Raw genomic sequence first — 25,771 nt, forward strand, 5'->3', positions numbered from 1 at the left:
AGTGCCTTCACCGGCCATGCCAGCAGAGGGGAGCTCCGAGGGGGAGATAGGGAGGCGTCTGCTTCCCACAGAGCCTCACACCGTGGAGACTGTGCAGGGGAGTGACCAGCACAGCCTGGGGCTGCCCAGAGGCCACTGCAGGCCACAGTTCTGGCTGAAATGGACCTGGATCCAGAGAGGAGCCTCAGTGATATGGCCGTGGCACTGGGAACTGTCAGCCTCTCGCCCACTCAGCAGGGGGCACGCTTGGGTTCAGACGACCCTAAAGGACCTGAGCGGTGCAGGGAGGCGCCTGGGGAGCAGGACAACCGGGATCCTTCCTGGACCCCCAGTCACCACATCCTTGGTGATGCCCCAGAGGGCGGCTGAAGTGAGACGTGAGCAGCCCTCTCAGGAGGGCTGGCGCGTGGGGGCTCACGTCGCGAGAACCACAGCTGCTGAGGCACTGACAGAGCAGGCGCGCCACTTGTGTGTGACAGACCCAGGCCCCGTGCTGGCCACTGTGGCCAGGAAACCCAGAGGCTGGGTGGGAGGGGACGCTGCCCGCTCACTGACCGGGTCAGGAGAAAGGGCCGGAAAACGAAACTGGGGCCGAGGGTGAGGAAAAACAGAACCCAATAGCAGCCTCCTTTTTACACAGAAATAAGAAATAGAAAACAATTTTATTAACATGTTTTACATTTACAGTTTATTAGCTAATCAACATCAACATGCAAAAATAAGCACTAAATACAAACCTCTACAGCATGGTTCTGTGCCAGCTACCACGGGGTGTCTAGAAGATCGTCGGTAGTTGTCTCGACTGAATTGTTTCTGTAATGAATAAGGTTGACTCTAAATGCATGGAACCATCCGGCAAGGCCTCTGCAGAAACTCGGTCCAGTGGATTTCCACATGAATACATTCTCAAAGCAGGAAGTAAGGCGGCGCGCACGGTGTGACGGTAGCTTGCACGCCCTGGCGCGGCAGGTGGGTTCCCGTGAGGCTGGCTCCTCGGGGGCTTGCAGGCAGGCGCCAGGTGTCTGGCAGCGGCTCCAGGAGGGAGCCGTCATGTCACTTGTGGGGCACGCCAGGGCTGCTGCAACACACCCCCGGTCACACCTCACGTCACCACTTGGCCAGGTCCAGGGCTGAAGCAGACTCGAGTCTGGTGAAGAACCAGCCCCCGTTTCCCAAGTCTCGTTATTAGCAAAAAGGGAGGGAAACTGTGAGAAACCACGAGGGAAATCATCGATTGCTATTTTTGAAATATTCTAAAAGTATCCCTCGGTGTTGAAGTCCGTCTGTAAAGAAAGGTCGCCTGTGAAAGGTGAAAGTACGTTTCAGAAGCATCAAATAGTTGGCGTATGTTACAAAATCCTACCAGTCGAAACGTTTTCAAGTACAAACTTATGACATCGCATTTGCTCTCTTCCTATGGGTATCTGTCGTCGCTCGCTGATCTTTGGTCGCAGGAAACAAGACGCCGTGGCAGGTGGGGGCTGAGAGGGGGCGCCTGCTGCCCGCCGCCACCCCAGCCGCCGCGCACTGGCGACCGCCTACATGATGTACACCTTCTCAGCCTGTGAGAAGTGGAAGACTTCTTTGGTTCTCGGGCAAACGACTTTATCATCTTGACGGATAGAAAGCAGAGACTGAAAAGACAGACCAGAACACATTAAGATCAGCACGTGGAGCCTGAATGAACCCCCATTAAAAACTCACACCCTGGGCCGTCAGGGAGCACACCGCCGCGTTTGCCAAAGTTACTTCCTGAAGACCCTGGGGACCTCTCAGCCGTCGTTCCTCACCTCTCCTTTGACCACTTTCCAATGACAGACAGGGTGGCAGCGTGGACGGCAGGAGCTGCCCCGGCCCCCGTGCCTCACTTTACAGCCGTGGACGTGCTGCCCCGCCCCCCACGCCTCACTTTACAGCCGTGGACGTGCTGCCCCGCCCCCCGCGCCTCACTTTACAGCCGTGGACGTGCTGCCCCGCCCCCCACGCCTCACTTTACAGCCGTGGACGTGCTGCCCCGCCCCCCGCGCCTCACTTTACAGCCGTGGACGTGCTGCCCCGCCCCCCACGCCTCACTTTACAGCCGTGGACGTGCTGCCCCGCCCCCCGCGCCTCACTCTACAGCCGTGGACGTGCTGCCCCGCCCTCCCCGTTCCGCCCTCAGCCCCCGCCCCGGGCCCCTCACGTTATAGCCGTAGACATAGCCATTGGGCAGCATCATGGGCGGGTTGTTCTCGTTCATCACGTCGCCGGAGATCTTGCAGACCAGGCGGGAGTTGGCGCAGTGGGCCATGGGCAGGGGCTGCGCCAGCTTGTTGAGGGACCGGCTGCACACGGGGCAGTCGGGGCTCTTGGAGCTGCCGTCTTCCTTGTAGCACTGTCTGCGCGGCAGGTTAAGGAAGACTCGGCGGGGCCCGTGGGCAGCGGGCAGGTGGGACCGGGACGCGCTGGTGCACTCCCCTGCCCCACCCCCACGCAGGAAACAACACATGTTCACTTGTCAAGGCAAAGCCGACACTTACACCCACCAGGAAAACAGCCTCGCTGAAGCCTCCGGGTCAAACACAGAGCAGACCTGGGGCACCCACAGGTGCTGGGCCCCCGGGGCTCCACCGAATCAAACACAGAGCAGACCCAGGGCACTCACAGGCTCTGGGCCCCCGGGGCTCCACTGGGTCAAACACGGAGCAGACCTGGGGCACCCACAGGCACTGGGCCCCCGGGGCTCCACTGGGTCAAACAGAGCAGACCCGGGGTACCCACAGGCGCCGGTCCCCCAGCGCTCTGCTGGGTCAAACAGAGCAGACCGGGGGGCACCCACAGGTGCTGGGGCCCTGGCACTCTACTGGGTCAAACAGAGCAGACCTGGGGCACCCACAGGCGCCGGGTCCCCAGGGCTCCAGGCTCCAGCAGCACAAGCCCAGGACAGCAGGGGCGAGAGTGCCGCCCCCGCTCCAGGGACCCTCTCCTGCATGTGACCTCAGGGACCACGCCCATTCCCATCCCGCGGAAGTACACCAACCCTCCGCCCTGGTCAGGGATTTCTCGTGGACTTTAGCAAAGGCTGGATGGAGGCAACCTAATGTGGCCTACCTCTTGACAGCAGAGAGAGCAATGCAAGGGCCTGGGGCCGGGCACTGCCAGGTCCTGGGCGCTCCTGGACAGCCACTAACCCTCTGGGGCAGGGGTGATGAGTCCTGTCACACAGAGGGACTGCCCGACAGCATCCAGACGAGGATGCTGAGGACAGATAATGACTAAGAGGCAAACGGCCTCTGGAGAAGAGGCGCCCGGCAGACCTGGTGAGAAGAAACCACAGAAGCAGTCCTGGGGGGACCTGTGGAGGGGCCTGTGAAGCCTGACTGCACCTCGGCTGTGTGTAGTGAGAGGGACCCGCAGGTGCCAGTCGGAGCGCTGAGGGGCTCACTGCTACAGGCGAGGCTGCCTTCTGCTGGAGCAGCAACTGCCACAGTATGAGCTCATTTGAAGAGATAAGAAACAAAACGCAACTTGGACGTGACATTGAGGGTTCAGACCAACTAAAATGCTCTGGGCACTCGGCAAAGCCACCTGAGAGGCTAACGTCACAGCTGCCAGTCTACGGGAAAAGGTGTGTTCACAGAGCGACACATTGTGTACCTAGTATCGCTCCGGCTGTGAGAGGGAGACACGCACGCACGCAGAGACCAAGTGGAGACTGTGTCACGCGTGCAGGGCTCCTCGTACAACAAGGCAGACCTAGCGCCCGTCTGCACCTCGTGTGACCGTGACAGCACCGGCCTTACCCAGGCGGGTGACCACCCCTCCTTTTGCGCTGCAGAGAACAAGGCTGAGGCGGTGCGAGATGGAGTCTATGAAGACGAGATCGGAGAAGTGAGCCGCAGACTGAAGCGAGCAGAGCCGCGGCCGGAAGGATACGGGGTCTTGATGGCCGAGAGGCCAGCCTGCAGGGTGAGGGTGAACACGGAGCTGGTGCCCAGCTGGTGCAGCCGGTAGTTGTCGTAGCGGAACTGCTGGATCAGCATCCGCCACCGGGCTGGGTCCAGAAGGTCCTGGAAGAGACGAGGACGGAGGGGCTCAGAGGGGCCGTCCCAGATGTGACCCCTGAGGGACCGTTTAAAAGAGCGGTGGGGATGGGGGTGGGGTGGGGTGGAGCCCTCAGCGGGTGAGAGCAGACTAATATGAAACTTTCCCTGTAGACAAAAGGCAACAAAGTTAACCCCAAACCAAACCAAACCAGTTGCCGTGGAACCGCTTTGACTCACGGCGACCCTGCGTTTCAGAGAAGAACTGTGCTCCTCGTGCACACGGCTCCAGCTTCCAGGCTGAAGGTGGGCACCAAGCGTGCCTCTCCCTGAGCCTGGACCAACAGTCCACTGACAGGGCCGTGCTACTGACGTCACTGTCCAGAATATTCACGGGTTTGTGCATCAACAATAACACCGTGGAGCAGGAGGTTCCCGCAGTCGCAGTACAGGGCTCAACGGACCTAACACACGGCTTGGGGCAACTCGAGCTTCGGAGTCTCTCGGCCGAAAAGCGAAGATTTAAAGGGCAAAGTCTTATTTCAGAGAAACTGTTGTTAAAGTGGAAATAACAATTCCACCTCAGGTTGAAAGAACCATACAGTGGAAACGCACATTTAGTTAACATCTGTTCCTGAATCACTGTTGGGTACAGGGGAGGGGGAGAGAGAGAGAAAACCTGAATACCAACGTCAACCTCAGCCCAGAGGTCTGGAAAGGCTTTCCTCAAACTGTCAGGGGGACAGCCACCCCCGAGGGAGGGAGACGGTCGTGAAGTGGGCAGATCAGTCATTCTCTGCGAGCTCCTCAGGGCATCACACTTAACGCCAACATTTTCTTAAATTTTTTATCAAAGTAAAACACGTGCAAGATTAAACACACAGTCCAGAAGTGCTCACAACGAAAAGCACAGCCCCTGGCCCGGCCTTCCACTCTTCAGGAACCCCTGACTTTTCCGGCCACGGTCGGCCACGGCCATACAGTGTATCCTGCTTGATCTTGTTTAGACCCGGCTTACTGACTTGTCACCGTGAGGCGAGGGTTTCGCTCGTACTTCGGCAACTCTATTGTATTTCAAGAGCGTTCTGGTTCTTCGCTCCACTTTTCATAGCATCTTGTTCTTGTTTCTAGGATACGCTACTGTCTCAAATTCCTCTGAAGATATAATTAGAATTTTTAAAAGTTTTCTGTGCCCTGAGCTACCCATTTCCTCTGAGACACAGTTTTCCCATGTTTATCTGTGTTTTCCTTTCCATGCTGCAGTTTCTCTGAATGTCTGGTAATGCTTGGTTGTCTGAAGCCATGTGCACGTGGGATGTGTTTGTCATCCAGCTGCCTTGAATCAGGGTGGGTGGGTGGGCACCAGCTGCTATGCTAGGGAGCCCCACATGCCAAGTGGAGGTGCTCTGCTCAGTGGAGGGAGCACTGCATGGCTGCCCAAGTGCTTCTCCCCAACACTGGTGAGGCGCCTGGCCCCTGCCCGCTGACGCTGGTGAGGCGCCCGGCCCGCTGACGCTGGTGAGGCTCCTGCCCCAGCTGCTCTCTCTGCTGCCTTCAGCCTCTCCTGTTTCCAGCCCAGCTCCTGCACGTGCTCCACCCTCTGTCCTCAGCTGGCGTTGCTCAAGAAGGCGGGACCGCGTCCTTCCTCACTCCTTACCACTATACTGCCGTCTTCAGCAGAACAGGGAGCCACACGTGCTCCAGGCTCCACCTTGAACTGGATGTCTCACCTCTGGAGCAGGTAACCTTCTTGCATTTCTAAGTCTTCTCCAGACCGACAAAGTGCTATGACTTCAAATCCGAAGAGCTCTGCAACGCCATGCGGCTGTTTTTTGTTATACGATGCTCCAGAAACCTCAGAACTGTGTGAACTCAGTCAGGGCAGAGAAGGCTTTGCCAGCCTTTCTGAAGGCCTGCAGTCACACTCTCCCATACAGTGGGGGCTGCAGGGGAAGCAGCCTGGGTTCTGGCATGTTGTTCTACAGGACAGCCAGCCAGCTTCAAGGCTCAAAAATCAGACTTCGTGTGATCCGTGAGAAGAAGACTGTGCTCCTTTCTCTTCCCCGGAGCTGTGTGGAAAGGGCAGCTGCGGGACGGCTGAGAGCCGACGCACACGGGATCCTGGCAGCAGCAGGTTCACCAGGCCGAGGAGGCGGGCGAGGTGCTTCAGGCTCTGCAATGCTCTGACTCAGAGGAGCTGGGCTTCCGGTTAACGAGGGTGCAACGACAACATGTCCTCACCTCCTGAGACTCCACAGTCAAGAAACTACAAAGATACCAACCCACAAGGGCAGAAAGGATGGGGGTGACCCTCTTCAAGGATCAGAGGTGTGGGAAGCAGTCCTGCCCTGGAAAGAGAACGACCAGGATAAAAAGGAAAACGAGGCCGGGGGGGCAGAAATGATCAAGGGAAGAGAATCAACCAACCGCGAGAAGCTGCTCGTTAGCAGAGACAGAGGGTGCACGTTCACAGCTAAAACACCAGCCAGAAAGGTGCAGAGGCCGCTGGCCGTCTGACTGACTGAAGGAAGACGCTGCAAACAGCTGAGAGGGATTTCCCAGAGCTGGAGACGGGAGTTTCTAGGTGGAAAGGCCTCTCTGTGCAGTACAAGTACAAAGCCCCACCCACGGCACATGATCGAGAAGCTTCAGAGCACCGGGGCTATGGCAAAGATCCCAAAACCCCCAAAAGAAAAACAGGCCCTGTGCCAAGGAACACAGGGCTCTCAGCAGGCCTCCGTCCTCCCAAACGATACCCCAGGGGAGAGTGGTGGGCCCAGAGGGTGGCCAGAGGCGCTGTGACGGAGGTCTCCCTGGAAAAGAGCCCTTAAAAATGGGGTACGACGGCTCAAGGGGAAGGAATTAAAGGTATGCCCGGGACAGGTTAAGTCCCAGGCAGGGAGACAATCAAAAACTGCAGAAAGAACACATGAGCTGCGGTAGGAAGGGGCTGTCGACCACTGTGCTGTTTGCATGGGGGCACCACGGTGGGCGGCGACACCCTGCAGGGGCTCAGTGTGGACTCAACAAAACCAGCAGCACACTCACAACCACCATCCCAGCAGGAGGTCCAGGCGACGGCAGTGGTCGGGTCTGTGCTTGTGGGAGGAGTGGTGGCCACAGCTCTGGGAGCCCCAAGTGAGCGGAGAAGGGCCAGGGAGCCCAGGCAGCCTCTGCACCACACCTCCGGGCCCGCGTGCTGTTGAAGAGCAGGTCCTGGCATGCCCACTTGCCCTCCTCTCTGGGGTGCTCGGTGTCTGGCCTCCAAACGTGAGCCACCCACCTAATAAGCCATTGACAGGGCTCAGGATATTCTAAAACACAGCCACGCAGGTCAATCAGAGTGCTGTTCCCACGGAAGCATGAGAGGATGGGTGGAAGGACTAGCAGACACGTGCCTCCTCCTTCCCGGCTGGGCCTGTGTCCCGGCGCCGCCTCAGAAGGTGCTGGCCATTCTTCAGGGCTCTCACTGGCCTCTGACCTAAGCCATGCGTCTATCTGGAGGGGCTTGACTACGGCTGACCCCATGTGCACCTTGACTGAACCCAATGCTACTTGCCAAGCTCGTGGGGACGTGAAGATGTGGCCCACCTTGGGGACGGCTAGCACGGGTACAGCAGGGGGCCCTGACCCCGGAGGATGCACCCACTCATGACTGCCGCTCTACATGGTGTTGGCATCCTCTCCAGGCCTCTGCTTCCTCATGGGTGCAGGGGGTGGGGAGGCTGTGCTCCTGCGATACGGAGAGAGTCTGGACGAGGGTGAGGGGGCGGCCGTGCCACTGGAGGGGGGGCTCCAGGGCACTTGGGGAGTCAGAGGCCTGACAAGGATGCACACAGTGTCCTTCACTGAGAAAAGAAACTTCCAGAAGCGCAGGTTAGGCAAGTTTGGTCAGGTTCAGTTACTCATGTGGGCAAGGAAATCAAGGCCCTGACTTTGACTCTGAAAACCACAGGCTTCCGTGAGCACCTGCTGTGGGGTGGGCCAGACCGTGCACAGCAGGCCTGTCTGAACCAAGAGCTCCGGCTGGACTGTGGCTCTCAGTGGACACTTCCCAGCTCAGACTTCCCATCGCGCCCTCCGAGCCTGCCTCCAGTCCTCTGCCTCGCCGCGCTCCCAACGCCTGGCCTCCAGCTCTCCTTGCTCAGTCGTGTCCCCACCCGTGGCCCCTCCAGGGCACCCAGTGTCAGGACGCCTTCTCTCAGTTCTCACTCTCCCTCCCACTCCATGGTGGTGGTGACGCTGCAGATGCTGGGCGTGACCAAGTGAACAAATCCTGCCACCACCATAGTCAAGGCTGTGCAGTCCTGAGCTCAGTCCTGACAGCGGCGCCCCTTGTCCCCAGGTCCCTCAGTATGTGGGTGTGGAGGCGGTGTGACGGCGGGGACGAGGGCAGGTGGGGTTCTCTTTATACTATCCCATCCTGCCTCATACCCGGGGCAAGAACATGCAGAAAGGACAACTCTGGGGTAAGACAAGCCTGGGGTGGTGACAGCTGGGGGAACTTAAGCATGTTCTGGAACCTTCCTGAACCAAATGTCTCATCAGCACAGTGAGAATAAGATGGGACCAGCCTGTGGACAGCCCAGGAGTGGGACGTGGGAGTGACCAGACAGACCTTCAGAGCAGTCCCCGTGTCCTCACACACCGGACACACATCCCGCACACCTCAGGTAGCAGGAAGCCCGGGCGGCAGGGCGCGGGCGGGCTATTACCTTGTACGGGGAGATGTGTGTGTCTGACGGGAAGGCCAGCATGCCCATGACCTGGCGGACCTCGTCCAGCTGGCTCCCTTCAGCCTGGCTGAAGTGCTTTCTTGCGTGTCTAGAAAACAACAGTTTGGCACATTTAAATTTCTGCATTTCCATCTTTAAGAAGTGAGCTAACAGTCTCTATGTCCGAGTCTAGGTAAAAAATGAGTCACCCCGCCCTGCCCCGCGTGTCGATGTGACAGCCTGGGGGCCCTCACGCTCCCGAGGCTGCTCACGCCATCTGCTCGCTGGGGGCGCCTGCTGCAGGGGCCTTTGCTCCCACCCAGGCAGTAAAGGGAGCAGAGGTAAAAAGCACCAAGCGCGCTGTCCACAAAACCCTCGGAGCGGGCAGGGCTGGGGTCGAGAGTGGTGCGCGCCCCGAATCCTCCGAGTCTTATTTTGGTTTAAAATGAACTTGAACCCCTATGAGTCTACTGGCGCCCTCTCTGGGATGCCCCCCCACAGAGCACTGCTGAATAAACGCGAGAGGATCGTGTCGGCTTCCGTTTCAGGCTCTCCTTCCTCTGGGACCCGGCCCACTCGATGTTACCAGAACTGTCTGACGCTTCTCAGCTGCCCTCAGACCACCAGGCACTCATACTGGGGGTTGGGAAGAGGTAGATGCTGAAGCAGATATGGTGCCTGGCACCCACTCAAGGTCTCTCAGAGCAATAAGCCAGTCAGAAGCCCCCATGGGCAGCGAGCAAGGCTCAGACTCCACTGTGCCTCAACCCTGTGTCCACTCCCATAGGAGACGACCCAGCTGGCATTCCTGGCCCGTCCTGCCTTCTGGTGGCCCCTGCCCTATCTGAGCCCACCGTGATTCTGACAGACACTGTGGTGCCAGTACAGGTCGCCAACAGAGCAGCTGTTGTTGTTAGGTGCTGACAACTCAGTTCCGACTCAAAGCAGCCCATGTACAATGGAACAAAACACTGCCCAGTCCTGCGCCATCCTCACAATCGTTGTGATGCTTGAGCCCATTGTTGCAGCCACTATGTCAGTCCATCTCATTGAGGATCTTCCTCTTTTTTGATGACCCTCTACTTTACCAAGCATGATGTCCTTCTCAAGGGATTGATCCCTCCTCATAACATGTCCAAAGTCTGTGAAATGCAGTCTCGCCATCCTTGCTTCCAAGGAGCGTGCTGGCTGTGCTTCTTCCGGGACAGATTGGTTTGTTGTTTTGGCAGTCTGTGGTATGTTCAACGTTCTTCGCCAACATCATAATGCAAAGGCGTCAATTCTCCTTCGGTCCTCCTTATTCATTGTCCAGCTTTCGCGTGCATATGAAGTCACTGAAAACACCATGGCTTGGGTCAGGCACACCTTAGTCTTCAAGATGACATCTTTGCTCTTTAACACTTTAAAGACGTCTTTTGCAGCAGATACGCCTAATGTAATGTGTCATTTGATTTTTTGACTGCTGCTTCCATGGGTGTTGTTTGTGGATCCAAGTAAAATGAGAAATCCTTGACAACTTCAATCTTTTCTCCATTTATCATGATGTTGCTTATTGGTCCAGTTGTGGGGATTTTTGTTTTCTTTATGTCGAGGTGTAATCCACACTGAAGGCTGTGGTCTTAGATCTTCATCAGTAAGTACATTAAGTCCTCTTCACTGTCAGCAAGCAAGGTTGTGTCATCTGCATAACGCGGGTTGTTAACGGGTCTTCCTCCAATCCTGATGCCCCACTCTTCTTCGTGTAGTGCAGCTTCTCGGATTATTTGCTCAGCGTACAGATTGAATAGGTACAGTGAACGAATACAACCCTGACGCACACCTTTCCTGACTTTAAACCATGCAGTATACCCTTGTTCTGTTCGAACGACTGCCTCTTGATCTATGTACAGGTTCCTCATGAGCACAATTAAGAGTTTTGGAATTTGCATTCTTCACAATGTTATGATCCACACAGTTGAATGCCTCTGCATAGTCAGTAAAACACAGGTAAACATCTTTCTGGTATTCTTTCTGTTAAGATCCATCTGACATCAGCAATGATATCCCTGGTTCCATGTCCTCTTCTGAATCCGGCTTTAATTTCTGGCAGTTCCCTGTTGATGTACTGCTGCAACTGCTTTTGAATGATCTTCAGCAAAATTTTACCTGCGTGTGATATTAACGATATTCGATAATTTCCACATTTGGTTGGATCACCTTTCCTGGGAATAGGCATAAACATGGATCTCTTCCAATCAGTTGGCCAGGTAGCTGTCTTCCAAATTTCTTGGCACAGATGAGTGAGCACTTCTAGTGCTGCATCCGTTTGTTGAAACATCTCAATTGGTATCCTATCAATACCTGGAGGCTTGTTTTTCGCCAATGCCTTCAGTGCAGCTTGGACCTCTTCCTTCAGTACCAGCGGTTCCTGATCATGTGCTACGTCCTGAAATGGATGAAGGTCAACCAACTCTTTTTCGTATAGTCACTCTGTATTCCTTCCACCTTCTTTTGATGGTTCTTGGCGGTGTACTTCTGAAAAGAACTAGCCAGTGAAAACCTTATGAACAGTAGGAGAACAGAGCAGCAGCACCCACCAAAACCAGAGTGTGCACACATCCGGTCAGTCGGCACTCTTGGCTCCGCAAGGGGTGGGTGGGAAATGCAGGCAGTGTAATCCCCAGGGGACAGGAAAAGTATGTGATGAATTATGAAGGCAGCCAGCTGCTAAGGACACTTGGGTGCCAATTTTAAAACACAGTGTGGGCAGGCACCTAAGCTTCAGGGCTCTGCCAAGTCACATCAAAGGGAAGCAGGGGTGTCATGGACTGAACTGTGTCCCCCCAAAATATCTGTCAACTTGGCTAGGTCATGATTCCCAGTACTGTATGACTGTCTACCATTTTATCATCTGATGTGATTTCCCTATGTGTTGTAAATGCTATCACTATGATGTAATAAGATGGATTATCAACAGTTATATACTGATAACGTCTGTAAGATTAGGTAGTGTCTTAAGCCACTCTCTTTTGAGATATAAAAGAGAGAAGCTAGCAGAGACATGGGGACCTCATACCACCAAGAAAGCAGTGTTGGGAGCAGAGCGCGTCCTTTGGACCTGAGGTTCCTGCGCTGAAATGCTCCCAGATCAAGGGAAGACTGATGACAAGGACCTTCCTCCAGAGCCAACAGAGAAGGGAAAGCCTTCCCCTGGAGCTGACACCCTGAATTTGGACTTGTAGCCTACTGGACTGTGAGACAATAAACTTCTCTTTGTTACAGCCATCTCTACTTGCAGTATTTCTGTTACAGCAGCACTAGATGACTAAGATGGGGTAAGATCGAATCTTAAACAATGAAGCTCAGGATGAGCCACCTCAACCGTAGAGCAAATGGTCTCTGCTGCATCTCTGTCTAGCCCCTCAGGCTGTTTTCCCTCCAGGTTCTTCCCCAAGGCGCTGCGCCCAAGCCCCACAGTCAGGGCCACTGACACAGGGCTTTGCCTGCCGCCCGTCAGCTCGCTGTGCTCCCCACTGTCTGGCGTCGGAGGCCCATGATGGCAGCTGCACACCTTCCTTTGGGGCCTCTGGGACATCTCTGCTGTCGTGTCCCCGACTTAGCAACACTAGCAAGACAGAAGCCTCCAAAACGCTGACTTTCTAGCTTACGTCAGGGTAGCTTACAAGAGAACAGATGCCTCCCTCCCTGCCACACCTACTCCTCCGTGCACAAACGCTTCAGTCCATTGAAATAAGCACAGGGGTCAGGAGGACGTCACAAGGAAGGGAACGGAAGGAACAAAGGCTCCGGGGCTGGGAGCGCCAGGCTGAGCCTGCGTGCCCGCGGATGCTGTGGGGCCTCCTCGGTGACGAGCCCACAGGTGGACGCCAGTCTCGCTGCCTCTGGCTCAGCATTTCACTGGACCCCGCTGTAGCCGTAGGGCATCCTTCATAGGCTCACCGTGGCTACGCATGCAGTCTACTTCTGGGGAACATGGGGGCGACTGCCAGGTCTGGGTGCTTCTGAAAGCACAGTGCAGTGCTGGCACGCGTCTTTCGGCAAACATGTATTATCTCAACACGCTGCCCAGCAGCTTGTCCTGCCACAGGCACCACGGCGTCTTGCGGCACCTCTGAGGAGAGTGTGAGAGCCGGGTCACACTCACAGCCCCCTTCCCTGCTCCCAACATCATGGTTTAGGCAGGTGGGCCCGTCCGCCGGCTGCGAATGTGAGCACACCTCTAAACTCAAGGAGCAGGCTCTCTGCCGCCAGCTGCCCGTGGCCAGGATGGGCAGCGGGCCTCTGAAGGGCGGGCACACACGTGGCGAGGGCGGGAGCCCTCCTGCGCGCAGCAGCCCTCCGCAGCCCTGCTGGGAAGCAAGCGGAAGGCAGTGCACAGGACTTCTGTGGGGCCCGACGCTCTGTGGACACAACGGATGGAGGTCCCCGGTGCTTGATCTGCCCGCCCCCCACAGGCTGAGCCCCACCTTGGGCCTGCAGGCAGCCAGCCCATGCCTCCCAGCCTGGCGCCAAGCACACTGCTCAGAGTCCAGAGCTGTCCCTGGGGTCAGAGAAGCTCCATGGGGCAGACGAGGCAAGGAGACCACAGGCCACCAGGGCCCTGCCTGCCATGCCCGGCAAGCCCCAGAGGCTCTGAGTGCTGCTGCTTCCTCCGATGACCACACCTGGCTTCCCGCCCTCTCGCTGCTGCGGGCCAACCTACTCAGGCACGTGCCTAAGCAACGGGGAGTCACCTGCACCTCACAAAGTGAGACCGCAGGACTCAGAACCCCATTAAGTGCATGTATTTTGTATGGGTGGTTTAAGAGAAAAACAAAATAAAAGTCGTGACCCCCAAGGTGGGCTCCTCCACCTCTGACCCGCTGCCTCACAGGTCTGGATGCTCCCCCGACAGCCACTCTAGGAGCTGGGAGCCCCCGTTTTCCAGGCCTCACCCCACTGCTGCTCCTGTCATCAGAGTTCTCCACAGTGGCAGGACCAGGCCACCCCAGGGCTGGAGAGGAGCCCTGGACACCCCACTTCCTCCCCAGAATCCAGACCATGAGGGGACTGTGCAGGGGGGAGGGCACTTCTCGTTGGGCGAGGAGAGGAAGGGAAGGACCCAGGTGCCCACCTACGTGATGCCAGGCAGGGCGCAGGGTCATGGTGTCCCTGCCAGGCAGGGTTCCTGGTGACCCACCCCTGCTGGTGACGCGGCACAGCACCCGGTGGCCTACCTCACGGCGTCCAGCCTCTTATTCTGCCGGATGAGCTCGATGAACTCCTGAATCCGCAGGCTGAACTCCAGGCAGCTCTGAGGAAAGACAAGATAAAGCTCATGTAGCATCTTCTGGGGCGGCGGCAGCACCGACTGTAGTCGCGGCCCTGATGTGCGCACACTTCTGCACCAGGCACTTTCCAACGGCGTCAACTCTGCAGTCAGTGAGCTTGGCCTCTCCTAACGCTGCCAGTGTAGAGTGTGGGTCAGCGCTGAGAGCAGGTGGGCGCCGAGGGTGTACTCATGGGGTGAGGCCCTGGGGGAGGGCTGGGTGATGGAGCAGTGGGTGCAGGCCCTGAGTGAGCGTGACAAGGACACCCATGTGCAAAGGCGCCCACGCTGTGGAGAAGCAGCTGCTAGCCGGAGGCAGTGTGCAGCTTCCGGTGGGGCAGGAGATGTCTCCACCAGGAGCTGTAAACCTCAGTTCACAAACTGACAGAACACTGTCACCTCCAAGTAAAATCAGTAACCAGAGGAGGAAGAGTCACAAACTCTTTACAAGGACAAGAAGCCTCTGGGTTCTACTTTGTTATCACAAGAAGCCGTGAAAGCATGTGCACGCCAGGCAACGCTTTCTTCACCGAGGTCTATTTCTTCTTCTTCACCAACAGCCTGGGCCAGGGGTCCCCAGCTAGCTGGGCCTCGGAATCACATGGGACACTTTTCACCCAGATATCCACTTTGTTCTACACGTGTGCACCGGGGGCCAGCCCCACACCAGAGGCTGTTCTGGGAACAAGTCTCGGCCCCTGAGTGCGGACGCCTGGCGGGAGGAGACAGTAAACAAGGGAAGTGAGTCTGGCCGGTGTAGGACGCGTGCACATGCACACATGGTAGGGCAGTATCCAGGTGTTGCTGAGCAGATGACCAAGGCCTGCGGGGGAGAGGGAGGAGCAGTGCAGATGCCTGGGGAGAGGCTCGGCTCCAGGCAGAAGGAAGAGCCAGCGTGAAGGCCCAGGTGGGCGCGTGCCTGCAGGCTCCACTAAGGACGGGGCTGGCTCGGACGGGGTGGAGACAGTGGAGGGGCCGAGAACTGGTGAGACGCTGGAAGCCTTCAGAGGCAGCAGAAGCCCAGGGTCTGCTGACAGACCCACACGGAGGGTGAGAGGCGTGGGCCGGAGCAGGTGGTGCTGTGTGTACAGAGGCGGGAGGCTGGGGGAGTCAGGACTCACTCTGCCGGTCTCTGGGACGGGCCTACTGAAAGAGCCACACACAGACTGATGGAACGCTGGAGGAGGACCACTGGGGTGGTGCGGCTTTTGGGCAAACCTACAAGCTAACTTAGAGACCTTAACTCTATCAATCACATTCTGGCCGAAACCCTTGCGGCTGGAGCACAGGGACAAACATGCTAAATTAACTTTTGCAGCCTCAGATGAAAAACTGGATTGTTCTACAGAAATAGTAACTTAAACCATAATATCTTCAACATGGTTTCAGAAAATAAAGACTCAGTATTTCCAGCGAGAAACAGGGTGTGCGGAGCTAGCAGAAGGAGAGTCAAATCCTGGTGTTCTCTCCTGTTGTTTTCAGTCCCCCTGTATCCAGGTCCCGAGATGGTATGAAACAGAAATTCTACACAGCAAATAAGTAATCCACCTAAAACGTCAAAAACATCAATTCCAAGTTTACCAATAACTTTGAGCATTCCCATGTCGGCCTCCATGGTGTGCCCTCTGGTCTTCTGAGAAACACTCCCGGCCCGACCCTTGGCCCCTGGCCACAGACATGGCCCCTCAGGAAGCTGCCTCCAGCCCACCTTGCTGGCCACCTGCCTGCTCTACAGACCTGGCCCCTCAGGGAGTTGCCTCCAGCCCACCCTAGTGGCCATCTGCCTGCTCCACAGACCCAGCCTCTTTGGCAGCAGCTCTGAACAGAGCTGAGGCTGGAATGGGAGCCAGGCTGGGTGACAGAGACGGTGGTGAGGGCAGAAATAAGTACCCTCCTGTCAGGGTGGGACTACAGAGGCTCCGACCAGAGGGGCCTCCCTGTCCTCTCCCCTCCACCACCCAGAGGGCACCTCACAGAGCGGAGGCAGTGAGCGTGCCCAGTCCAGGCCCTGGGGCAGGACTGTGGCGTGGGTAGCGGGTACTGAGTGGCAGGGCTGCTGTGAACCAGTGAGGTGCAATAGGTCCTGCCGCCATGCTCCCTGGCAGGGGTCCCGAAGGGCAGAGAGGCCTCCGCCATCCACTCCCTTCAGTGCCAGACCAGCAGGGGAGGAGAGGGCAGACCAGTGACTCCGTGTGGATGTGCTGGTGAGGACCAGTGGGCCTGGGCTCCCCAGTGGAAGGAGGACATGCCCCCGAGGCCAGGGCCGCCCAGAGGCCTGCTCTTCCTCCCTCCCCCAAGTCCTGGCCCCAGCCCTGTCTGCCTTGCCCAGTGGCCAAGAGAGCCACAGCTGGCCGCACTCAATGGCCACTGCTTCCAATTCAATGGGCGCTGAGGGGACGCTGTCTAAAGCAGAAAAGAGCTGCCCTGGGGGCATTCTGAAGGCTCGTTATTTGGGGTAGATGCTCAGTTACGGCTTTAGCAAAATGTACATGTTAACCATGTTTTTATTATTTAGACGTTCTTGGCTCTAACAAGTCAATTTTCAGACAGTCCACATGTGTGCTGACACTGGGGGACTCAGAGTCGGACGTTAAGTGCTGTGATTCCGAATGCTCCCATGGAGCCATGAGGTTGACACATCACGCACAGCAGTGAGGCTGCATGTCCACATGGACGGCTCTGTCTGGCTCTCCCCAACATGCAGCACAGGAGTCCTGACATGTCTACAGAGGAACTCAGCAGGCACCCCAGTATTTTAAAGCATTCTCTGACCATGTGAAACTGGGGTCTCAAGCTTCTTCCACACCTACATTCTCCTTTTGCTCTGGGTGACTCTACAGAAGGGCATCGGGAAGACCCTCAGCCCCCGTGACACTGACCTGGGGGGTCCCTGTGAGCATCCAGTGTGGTCCCGCCCAGATCGCTTCTGCTCCCCGGTGTGTGAATGTCTGTGTGCGTGCGTGTGTCACTGGGACACTGCATGAGTGTGCATGTTTGTGTGTGGCATGTGTGTGTGGCATGAGTGTGTGTTGTGTGTGTGCCTGTGTGAAAGCCTGCATGTTTGTGTGTGACAGTGTTTGTGTATGTGTGCATGTGTGCATGAGTGTGTGCATGGGTGTGCTGTGTGACAGTGTGTATGTGAGTTTGTGAGTGCATACAAGGGCACACAAACACACACAAGATGTGCAGACACTTCTGCGCCCTGCATTGTGCCCACGATGTTTTGTAATAGGCATGCTGTCACGTCACTAAGTGGTCTTCACAAGTCACCCCTGGGTGGCTATCCGTGTTCCTCATGAGCCAATGTCAGAGGCGACGCTCACCGGCAAACCACGAACGCAGCACGACGCTGCCACTTCTCCGTCGTCCCCACCCCTGTGCAAGGTGCAAGCTGGCTCTGAGCCGCCGGCCAGCTGGGAGGCCCTGGCCAAGGGGCACAGTGGGACCCCCAGCAGTCTTGAGATGCCAGAGCCTTGTCTGGGAAACGGTTAGGGCTTGCAGAAATGGGAAATCTATGTTCCTTCTAAAGTCCCGCCTTCTCAGGTGAGTGGGGGGTGGACGTCAAGGGTCATATACCAATTCCGTTCTAACGCCCCGCCTTCTCAGGTGAGTCGGGGGTGGATGCTGAGGGTCATATACCAATTGTGTTCTAACATCCCTCCTTCTCGGGTGAGTGGGGGTGGACGTCGAGGGTCATATACCAATTCCGTTCTAATGTCCTGCCTTCTTGGGTGAGTGGGGAGTGGATGCTAAGGGTTATATACCAATTCCGTTCTAACATCCAGCTTTCTCAGATGAGGTGGAGGGCGGGTGGATGCTGAGGGTCATATACCAACTGCGTTCTAACATCCCTCCTTCTCGGGTGAGTGGGGGTGGACGCTGAGGGTTACATACCAATTCCGGCCTTCCTCTCAGGGCCTCCACACCCAGGTCCTCACTCTCTCTGGGGGAGCCACTGGCCGCTCTACTTTTTCGTGCCGTCTTCGCTTCGTGCTCGCTTTGGCGGCCCTGGGTGGCAGAGATTGCAGCCGGGGCCCACGGGGGCCGGGGCCGGGGGAGAGGGTCCAGTTGGCAGGGGACTACGTGCACCCCAACAAGCTCAAATGAGGTGGGGGTTAAAAAAGCACTCGGTTTAGAAAACAGAAAACAAACAGTTTTTCTAACAGAGGCAGGGGTTGGTTAATGTAAGTTAAAACATTTCTGCAAGCCCTACGGTGACAGTCTTTTAGTAAGCAAGTTTAAATTCTAGAATTTACACTAACAGGCCTCTGCATTAAGCCGCCGCGGGCCTCGGGAAGAGTGTGTGTGTTTGGTGGTAACAGCACAGTCCAGGCTCCGTGCCTCAGCTCGATGGGCGATTTACGACCAACCTGCGGCCAGACAAGACGCGCCTGCTGCGCGCAGATGGGGCCCAGCGACCCTCCACGTGCGGTGTGCCCACATGCTGCGTGCACCCGTCGGCTTCACACTCGCTCCCTCAGAACGCCGTGCTCGGCACAGTCACCCATGCCCAGGTGCAGAAGGGGGTGCGCTCTTCACGGCTTTCACCCAAACGCCAAGCACCACCACCACAAAACCCAAAAGCCACACCAAGCCAAACAACCCCTGGCCTATGAAACAAAACCAAACAGCCTTGCCCCGAGAGAAGGAGGCCGGTGTGCCGTGTGGTGGCACCCGTCTCTGCCCCGCCGCCCTGCCCCCGGAGCCCCACGCACCTTCATCTTCCGCAGTCGGGACTTGTTGTCATGGCACCAGGCCAGGCAGGTGGCTGTCTCCCGCCTCTCCAAGGACTCCTCCACTTCTTTGGCCGTCAAGAACATCTCGATATTCACTAAGTCCTTCAAGACAGGAAGTGTTTCCTGGTTAGGACACGTCCCTGCTCAGTGACCCACCTTTCCCCACGTGCTGCCCGCAGAAGTGTTGGGGAGCCCTGGTCCAATGCTTCCCCAGTCTCCCTGCCTGCCAACAGGACCCTCTCCCCTGGCCCCGGCCCCGGCCCCACAGGGCCCTGGCTGTCATCTCGGTGCCCAGTCCCTGCTCTCCCCACCAGCCCTCCACAAGCCCCACTCCTGCTCGCAGAACAGGACGGCCCGTGAGCCTGCCCACCCCGCTTCACTGGCCACTGTCACACACTGCACGGCTTGGTGACACCGCAGCATCAACACAACCCCACGGAGACCTCTCACTTCCCACCCCTGTGGAGCAGGGAGGGCGGCCCCGCACGCGCAGTGACACACTAGGCCGAGAGTGATGTTTAAACCACACACTGAGAATGCCCAGCTCAGGTCAGAGACTAGCAAGGCAGTCCCACCTGTTTCCCTGTTGGCTGGCTCTGAATAACAGGAGTAAAACTGAAGAACCCGGAGGTCTAATGTAGCTTAGACACATGATTTTAAATCTAAAAAGATTGCAGTGTGAGCTCCACCATGTCCTGAGAACAGTCCTCGGCCGTGTGCCAGCATGTGAGGATGAGGGAGGCCTGTGCCAAGGGGAGAGGCAGTGTCCCCACAGTGAGGCTACAGTCAGTGAGGCCTGGCCCTCCTGGCTCGTGGCCGAGGGGAGAGGTGGCGTCCCCACAGTGAGGCTATGGTCAGTGAGGTCTGGCCCTCCTGCCTCGTGGTCGAGGGGAGAGGCGGCGTCCCCACAGTGAGGTTACAGTCAGTGAGGCCTGGCCCTCCTGCCTCGTGGAGCTCGCAGGCTGGAGGGGACGGGCCGGTCCGGCAGGTGGATATAAGCAGTGATGGCTGTGCTGGCTTCTGACGGTCACGTGCTGACCGCTCCATGGCCCTCAGCACCACCCTGCCTCCCTGGGAACGGGCCAGCACCGCAGCCTAGCCGTCTCCATCTCGATGCCCTCCGTGGCCAGTCCCCTGGAGAGTTACAGCACAACCCCTGGTACAGCTTACACCCCCCAAAGGGATGTTTCAAAGACCTGTAGCCACGTTTAACCATGACCTGGACTGCTGTGGCCATGCACAGTGATGGCCTGCTGCTCAGACTGTTCAGTCAGCACAGTTCCATCCGAGGTGCTGAACCCAGAGAACAGACATGGCGCTAAAGGCCTGTGGCCCAGCCGCTGACTGAGCAGGACAGGGCTCTGCCCGGCAGACGCTTAGCTACCTGTATCCAGGTGTGCCACATCAACTCATGAGGCACTCTCTGTGTGCTCGGTGGGTGTCTCTGTCTCAGACGAGCCAATCATCCTGAAGGGGCGTCCCCGAGACTGGGGACCCCGAGACATGCCCGAGCCACATGAGCACGCCCCGCTGGAAAAGCGCCTGCGTGTGGGGAGCAGCAAGCCCCAGGCCAGTCATTTAGAGAGTATGTCTCCCAGCCCCAGGCGGCGCTGAGGGTCCAGCCAGACCCTGGGGCCCGCCGCTCTCATGGCCTCGATCTCCGCCATTCCCAGGAATACCTGGAAACCCCACACAGCACACTCTCATTTTCTGCTCCCTCCAGCCCCTTTGGAAGATGTGTGTAAACCTGAGATCCTGGCTAAGCTCTGCTCAGTAGTTCACCATCTGATGCTCTCTCTTTGCAGAGGCTAGTCTCCTTAGCAAGGCTGGTCAAATTACAGCCACGTCTGCTGAGCTCAGGAGGATCCCAATGGGGCGAGGCACCCCCACATCCAAACATGTCACCCCATGTTCCCGTCCCCAAGAAGCGGCCTGTATCTAAGTGCAAGGGGTGCACACTCGGTCTAGGGCAGCACTGGTGCTTGGCTTCTGAGGACCATACAGTTGGTGCTCTGCTCGGGGCGGTGGGGTGGAGAGCAGACCCCTGGACTGAGGCAGGCCTGCCTGGCAAAATAAATCATTTTAACGATAAATTTCAGACACCAAGCAGTACTCCATGGTTATGAGCACACGGCATCCTTTACCGTGACCATCCAACTGCCTCAAGACCTGGGCTAAATGACTCCCCGCCCAATTCAGCCCTCTGCAGAGCCCAAGACGAGGATGGCGGCACAAGGCATGGATCCAACGCTTCCCCGGCAGACGAGGCCTCTGTGCATCCCGGCACAGGGGGTCTCCCTGTGAAGGTGCCGTCAGCACAGGCATCAGGGCACACGTGTACCACAGCCCAGTTTCCTTCCTGGTGTCAGGGGGAAGGTGGCCAGCCAGAGAGTCAACGACACCAGGCTGCAAGCCCAGGTGGGCCAGCGGCCTCCAGGGACATCATGCTACCTCATGCGCAAAGAAACCCCCTGAGGACACAGCCCGGACGGCCGTGGCAAGGCCTGAACGTGGGTCCGAGTCCCAGGTCAACACGTCGGCTCCCGGTGACACTGCAGAAGGAATGCCAGTGAGAAGGGCTGGGAAGAACGACTGCTGGCCGAGAAGAACAAAGCAACAGTCAGAGAAGCGGGAAGAGCAGAAAGCGGCACAAGTGAGGCAGAGCCTGGAGGAGAGGGGGTCCTGTGCTGAGCGGCACGTGGACAGCGGCACAGCCGTGGACGCCAGGGGCACAGGGGATGGAGGCCGGGCAGGGCAGGACACAGATCACGACCCCTAGTGGAGAAGAGAGAATGCCGACACCTGGACGCCCAGGAAGGAGAAAGGGGAGGGGAAACGTCTGAAGAACTAGTAAGGACAAGCATCTTGGAACTGAAGGGTGATGAAGACCCTGGCTCTGAGAGGACTCCCGGGGTGAAGAAGGGGGCCAGGGGACCTGGACAGACATGCCAAAGCGATGTTCAGAGCGTCCAGGACACAGGTAGCTCCCAGCAGGCCAGAGTGGCTGACTCAGAGCTGACCGGGGCCCGAGGCCGCAGAAGACGACAGGAGCACGGGGTCTGGACACGGACACCCGGCCCCACGTCCCTGGTGTGTGGAGGACATTCTAGACATCGAGACAACAGAGGGCCAACACAACACGATCCACAGTGGGTGGTGTAAACGGTTAACACGCTTGGCTGCTAACAAAAAGGTTGGAGGTTCAAGTCTACTCAGAGGTGCTTTAGAAGAAAGCCTTGGTGATCTAGTTCCCAAAAATCAGCCATTGAAAAAACCCTACGGAACACAGTTCTACTCTGACACCCATGGGTTTGTCCTGAGTGGAAACTGACTCAACAGCAACAGTTTAAATGAGAAAAAAAAAACATACGCATAACATTTCAAATCCAAAAATCTAGATGGTGTCACAAGAATTGAGGGCCAAGAGGAAATCGGACGGTCCCAAGAACAGTCAAAACACTTGTCTGAGGAGGGGAAGTTATGGCCCCTCATTCTCTCCCTCCTAACCCGAGGAAATCCGGAGGCTCAGGACAGACAGAATCTGACCACTGTCACTGTGCCCATTGCCACCGTCCTCAGCCAAGGCCAAGACAATTAACGCCTGGGTCACAGGAGTAATTCTGCGGCCTCCCGGTGTCCCCCTACCTTTGAGTCTTCACAGAGCAGCGGGGTGAGCCTTTGAAAGCAATCCCTCTACTCAAAGTTCGCCCTAGCACGTCTCGGCAGGTGAAATCCCCGGTCCTCATGACATCCTCCAAGCTCTACGCACGCTCCTCCCAGCCCACGGAAGCTCCTTGGGTCTGTCCTGGGACAGATGAGCTCCATGTGGGGCTCAGCCTGGATCTTCCCCCCAGGGAGAGGCACGGCCAACTCCATCCCCTCAAGCCACATCACACGGTCTGTGACTGAGGGCTGAGAGGAAGCCTGTGGGAAAGGCCTGGAATCTGGTATCTCTGGGGAAGGACCAGGTCAGAAGAAATATATACAGGGGCATGAGCGGTGGACACACAGAGAGGATGCCAGAAGCAGGCTGTGAGGCTGCGTGGTGTCCAGGAGCACCAGGCCCCAGCACTGCTTCTCACCGGCTGAGGAGCTTTGCCCTCGGAGCATATCAACTCACTTGTAAAACAGGGGCCCCACACCTGGCTAGGCGGCCCTGAGGAACAGAGCTGACGTTTACACAGGTCTGGGCAAGTGGGGGGCTCTCAAAAACATGAGCTTGTTCACACATTCAACCAGCCAACCCATGTGGACTTAGCGCCAACTAAATACAGAACTGCCTGCACACTCTGCCCTCCCAGAACATTCCTTCTGGCAGGAAGACTGACAACGCACGAACGCAGGTACAAACAAGTGGGTTAGGCAGGGCCCAGTGGAGAGGGCGCTGTGTCCTGGAATGGTGAGGAAAGGCTGCTCCAAGGACACAGCACCGGGGACCACGCGGGGCGAGGGGCAGCGGCACCGGGGACCATGCGGGGTCGAGGGGCAGCGGCACCGGGGACTCCACAGGGCGAGGGGCAGCGGCACTGGGGACCGTGCGGGGTCGAGGGGCAGCGCAAAATGCTGGGGGCGGCAGTGTGTGGCTAGAGTGCACACTGCGCTCGAGGGAGAGCGGGCAGCCTGGCAGCTGGAGCTGACGAGGCCCCAGGAGGACTCTGGCTTGGATGGGGGAACAAAGGGCCCAGGCTTCCATTCCTCAAAGGCACTGTGACTGCATGTCTGGCTCTATGTCTGACTGTATGTCAGGCGGGGCGAGGGCGGGAGCAGGGCAGGAGTGGCGGCAGAGAACCAGCCAGGAGGATCCTGTGTGATCTGGTGGCTGTGACTCGGACGGTGACACCAAGATGGTGGGACATGGCGGGACCCCGTGCACGGAGAGGACACCGAGGACGACCCAGGGCTTTGGGCCCGAGTGGCACTGAGGCCGCTTCCTGGGGCTGGGAGGGCAGGCAGGTGGACCTCTGCACTGGGGTTTGGACTTGCGGGGCGGAGACTCCACGAGACCCCAGGCGGAGAGGTCGCATGGACAGCAGTACCCAGCCTGGGCTTGAAGGAGACACAATGCTGGGAGCCACACGCGTGGGTGGGGTTTCCAGCCACAAAAAGGGTTAGGATCACCCAGGGGGTAAGTCAGACAAGAAGGGGGAGCAGGCCAAGATGGGCCCAAGAAGGCCACCGATGTTTAGAGGCCAGCTAAGGAGATGGAGGAGGACACGTGAGGAAGAAGGGGGGCACCATGAGGAGCACCAGGAGGGAGGGGACAGGAGACGGGAAGGACAGCGGTCAGAGGCCCAGGAGGAGGATTGGCCAAGGCGGGGAGGACACTGTCAGGGGCTGCAGGATTGGCCAAGGCGGGGAAGACACTGTCAGGGGCTGCAGAGAACAGAGGTGGCAGTGGCTGGTCAAGGGGCTTCAGTGGGGCAGGATGAGGAGAGGCCGTGACAAGGATGCGCAGACAAGGATACGAGCCTCTGTAGACCCTGGCCGTGAGGCCAGCTGGTGACGACGAGGAGGTTAGTGACTATGGGGCTCGTACATTTTCTTAAGCGGAGGTGGGCTGCACTGGGCGCTGCTGGAAGCAACCCCGGACAGGGACAAGGCAGAAAGATCAAGACGCTGGCCATGCCCAGCTGTAACGCCCGAGGGTGGAGAAGGCACAGGGACCCGGAAGACCCCACCCACGCAAGGACGCCTCCCACACTGCGGGCACCCTCCCTGTGTCAGCGTCAGAGACATGAGTCGCTCGGCTGGAGAAACCGAAGGCAAAGGCCTTATTTACTTCCGTACCTTTAACGCTGGCATCGTTCACGGCGCACCAGCGGGAAATACACCCGTCTTGGAAAACTCCAAGGGGCCCACAATAACAGAAACATACCTAGTGGGTAATGGTGCGAAACGTGGGTGTCAGGTTGGGAGAAATCCCTTTCCACATTTCTCCAAATCAGAACGTGTTTAAACCGGTGAAGATAAACTATTAGCCCTACGGCGCCGTCATGCTTAGACACCGACCTCCTTCGTGCATAAACACCGGAGGGGGAGACACGTGTAGACCAGGCCCTAGGGCAGCAAGCGCACCACCCGGAACACTGCCCCCGAGAGGGCCTCAGGCACCCAGGCACAGAGGCGCGGGCCAGGCGCGGGCCGGCAGGCGGGGTGTCCCCGGCGGGCCCACCTCGATGCCGCTCTGCCGCGCCAGCTTCACGGCCGTGTTGTAGTAGCCGCAGCGCAGCAGGTGCTCCACCATCATGCGGTCCATGCGCTTCTTCTTCCACACGTTGGCCGCCGCCGGCTGGTCGCTGCTGTGCTCCTTGAGGTGCTCGATCCGGCGCTTGCACAGCTTGGCGCTCTCGTCCTCGGCCTGGATGGACTCCACCGCCTGGGACGTGCAGAACAGAGAAGACACTGAGGACAGGGACCCACTGCCACCTCCATGAAAAGCCCCTGCAACCTGCAGGCCACCACCCTCACTGCTCGTGAACGTTACGGATGTCACTGGGCTGTGTGACAGAAATAAAGGTCCGGCTACAAGTCCCACTATCATTTTACAGATACTATTAAAGACCTGCAGTAACAGATTGAAAAGAAAATACAGAGAAACCGTGAAGAGACAGAGGCCTGTGACCAAGAGGGGCAGGCGTGAGGACAGTTACAGAGAATGCTCTGACATCCGACAGGACTCGCTCTTGAGGAACCGTGGTGACCACGGCCGTCTGTCCCCTCAGCAGCAGGTGTCTGTCTGGACAGCATAAGCCCATCACGAGTCACACCATCATGAGTCCCGGGGTCAGACACCGCGGCCCTTGAAGACTGTACTAGATGTCTGCTGGTGCTTCCAAGTCTTCACCCTCCCCCGTCCCCAACAACCTAGTAGGATCACATACGCCCCATCCCTTGTGCTGGCAGAAAGCCTGGCCCACGTACAGGCGCCACATGTTGCGTCCACCCCCATCCCAATAAAGCTCCAAGGCCACCCGCGCCCCTCACTCGTGT

General features: G+C 57.7%; 1 protein-coding gene across 2 annotated transcripts in view; it reads right to left on the reverse strand.

Annotated features, from left to right (window-relative positions):
• Positions 1-572: 572 nt before the first annotated feature.
• The window catches only part of MAEA (macrophage erythroblast attacher, E3 ubiquitin ligase), a 61,708-nt gene continuing 36,509 nt past the window's right edge, over positions 573-25,771 (reverse strand). Inside the window, exons 3-9 of one of the 2 annotated variants that reach the window (XM_004383527.2) lie at positions 24,954-25,157; positions 18,761-18,883; positions 13,954-14,030; positions 8,738-8,846; positions 3,916-4,049; positions 2,183-2,378; positions 573-1,634 (exon numbers count right to left, since the gene is read on the reverse strand). In XM_004383527.2, the coding sequence (XP_004383584.1) occupies positions 1,539-1,634; positions 2,183-2,378; positions 3,916-4,049; positions 8,738-8,846; positions 13,954-14,030; positions 18,761-18,883; positions 24,954-25,157 (939 nt within the window). In that variant the 3' untranslated portion in view covers positions 573-1,538. The remainder of the gene's footprint in view (positions 1,635-2,182; positions 2,379-3,915; positions 4,050-8,737; positions 8,847-13,953; positions 14,031-18,760; positions 18,884-24,953; positions 25,158-25,771) is intronic. The other variant, XM_004383529.2, reaches the window with a different exon arrangement.

The sequence above is a fragment of the Trichechus manatus genome, unplaced genomic scaffold (genome assembly GCF_000243295.1).
Source record: "Trichechus manatus latirostris isolate Lorelei unplaced genomic scaffold, TriManLat1.0 scaffold00111, whole genome shotgun sequence".
Lineage (NCBI taxonomy): Eukaryota > Metazoa > Chordata > Mammalia > Sirenia > Trichechidae > Trichechus > Trichechus manatus.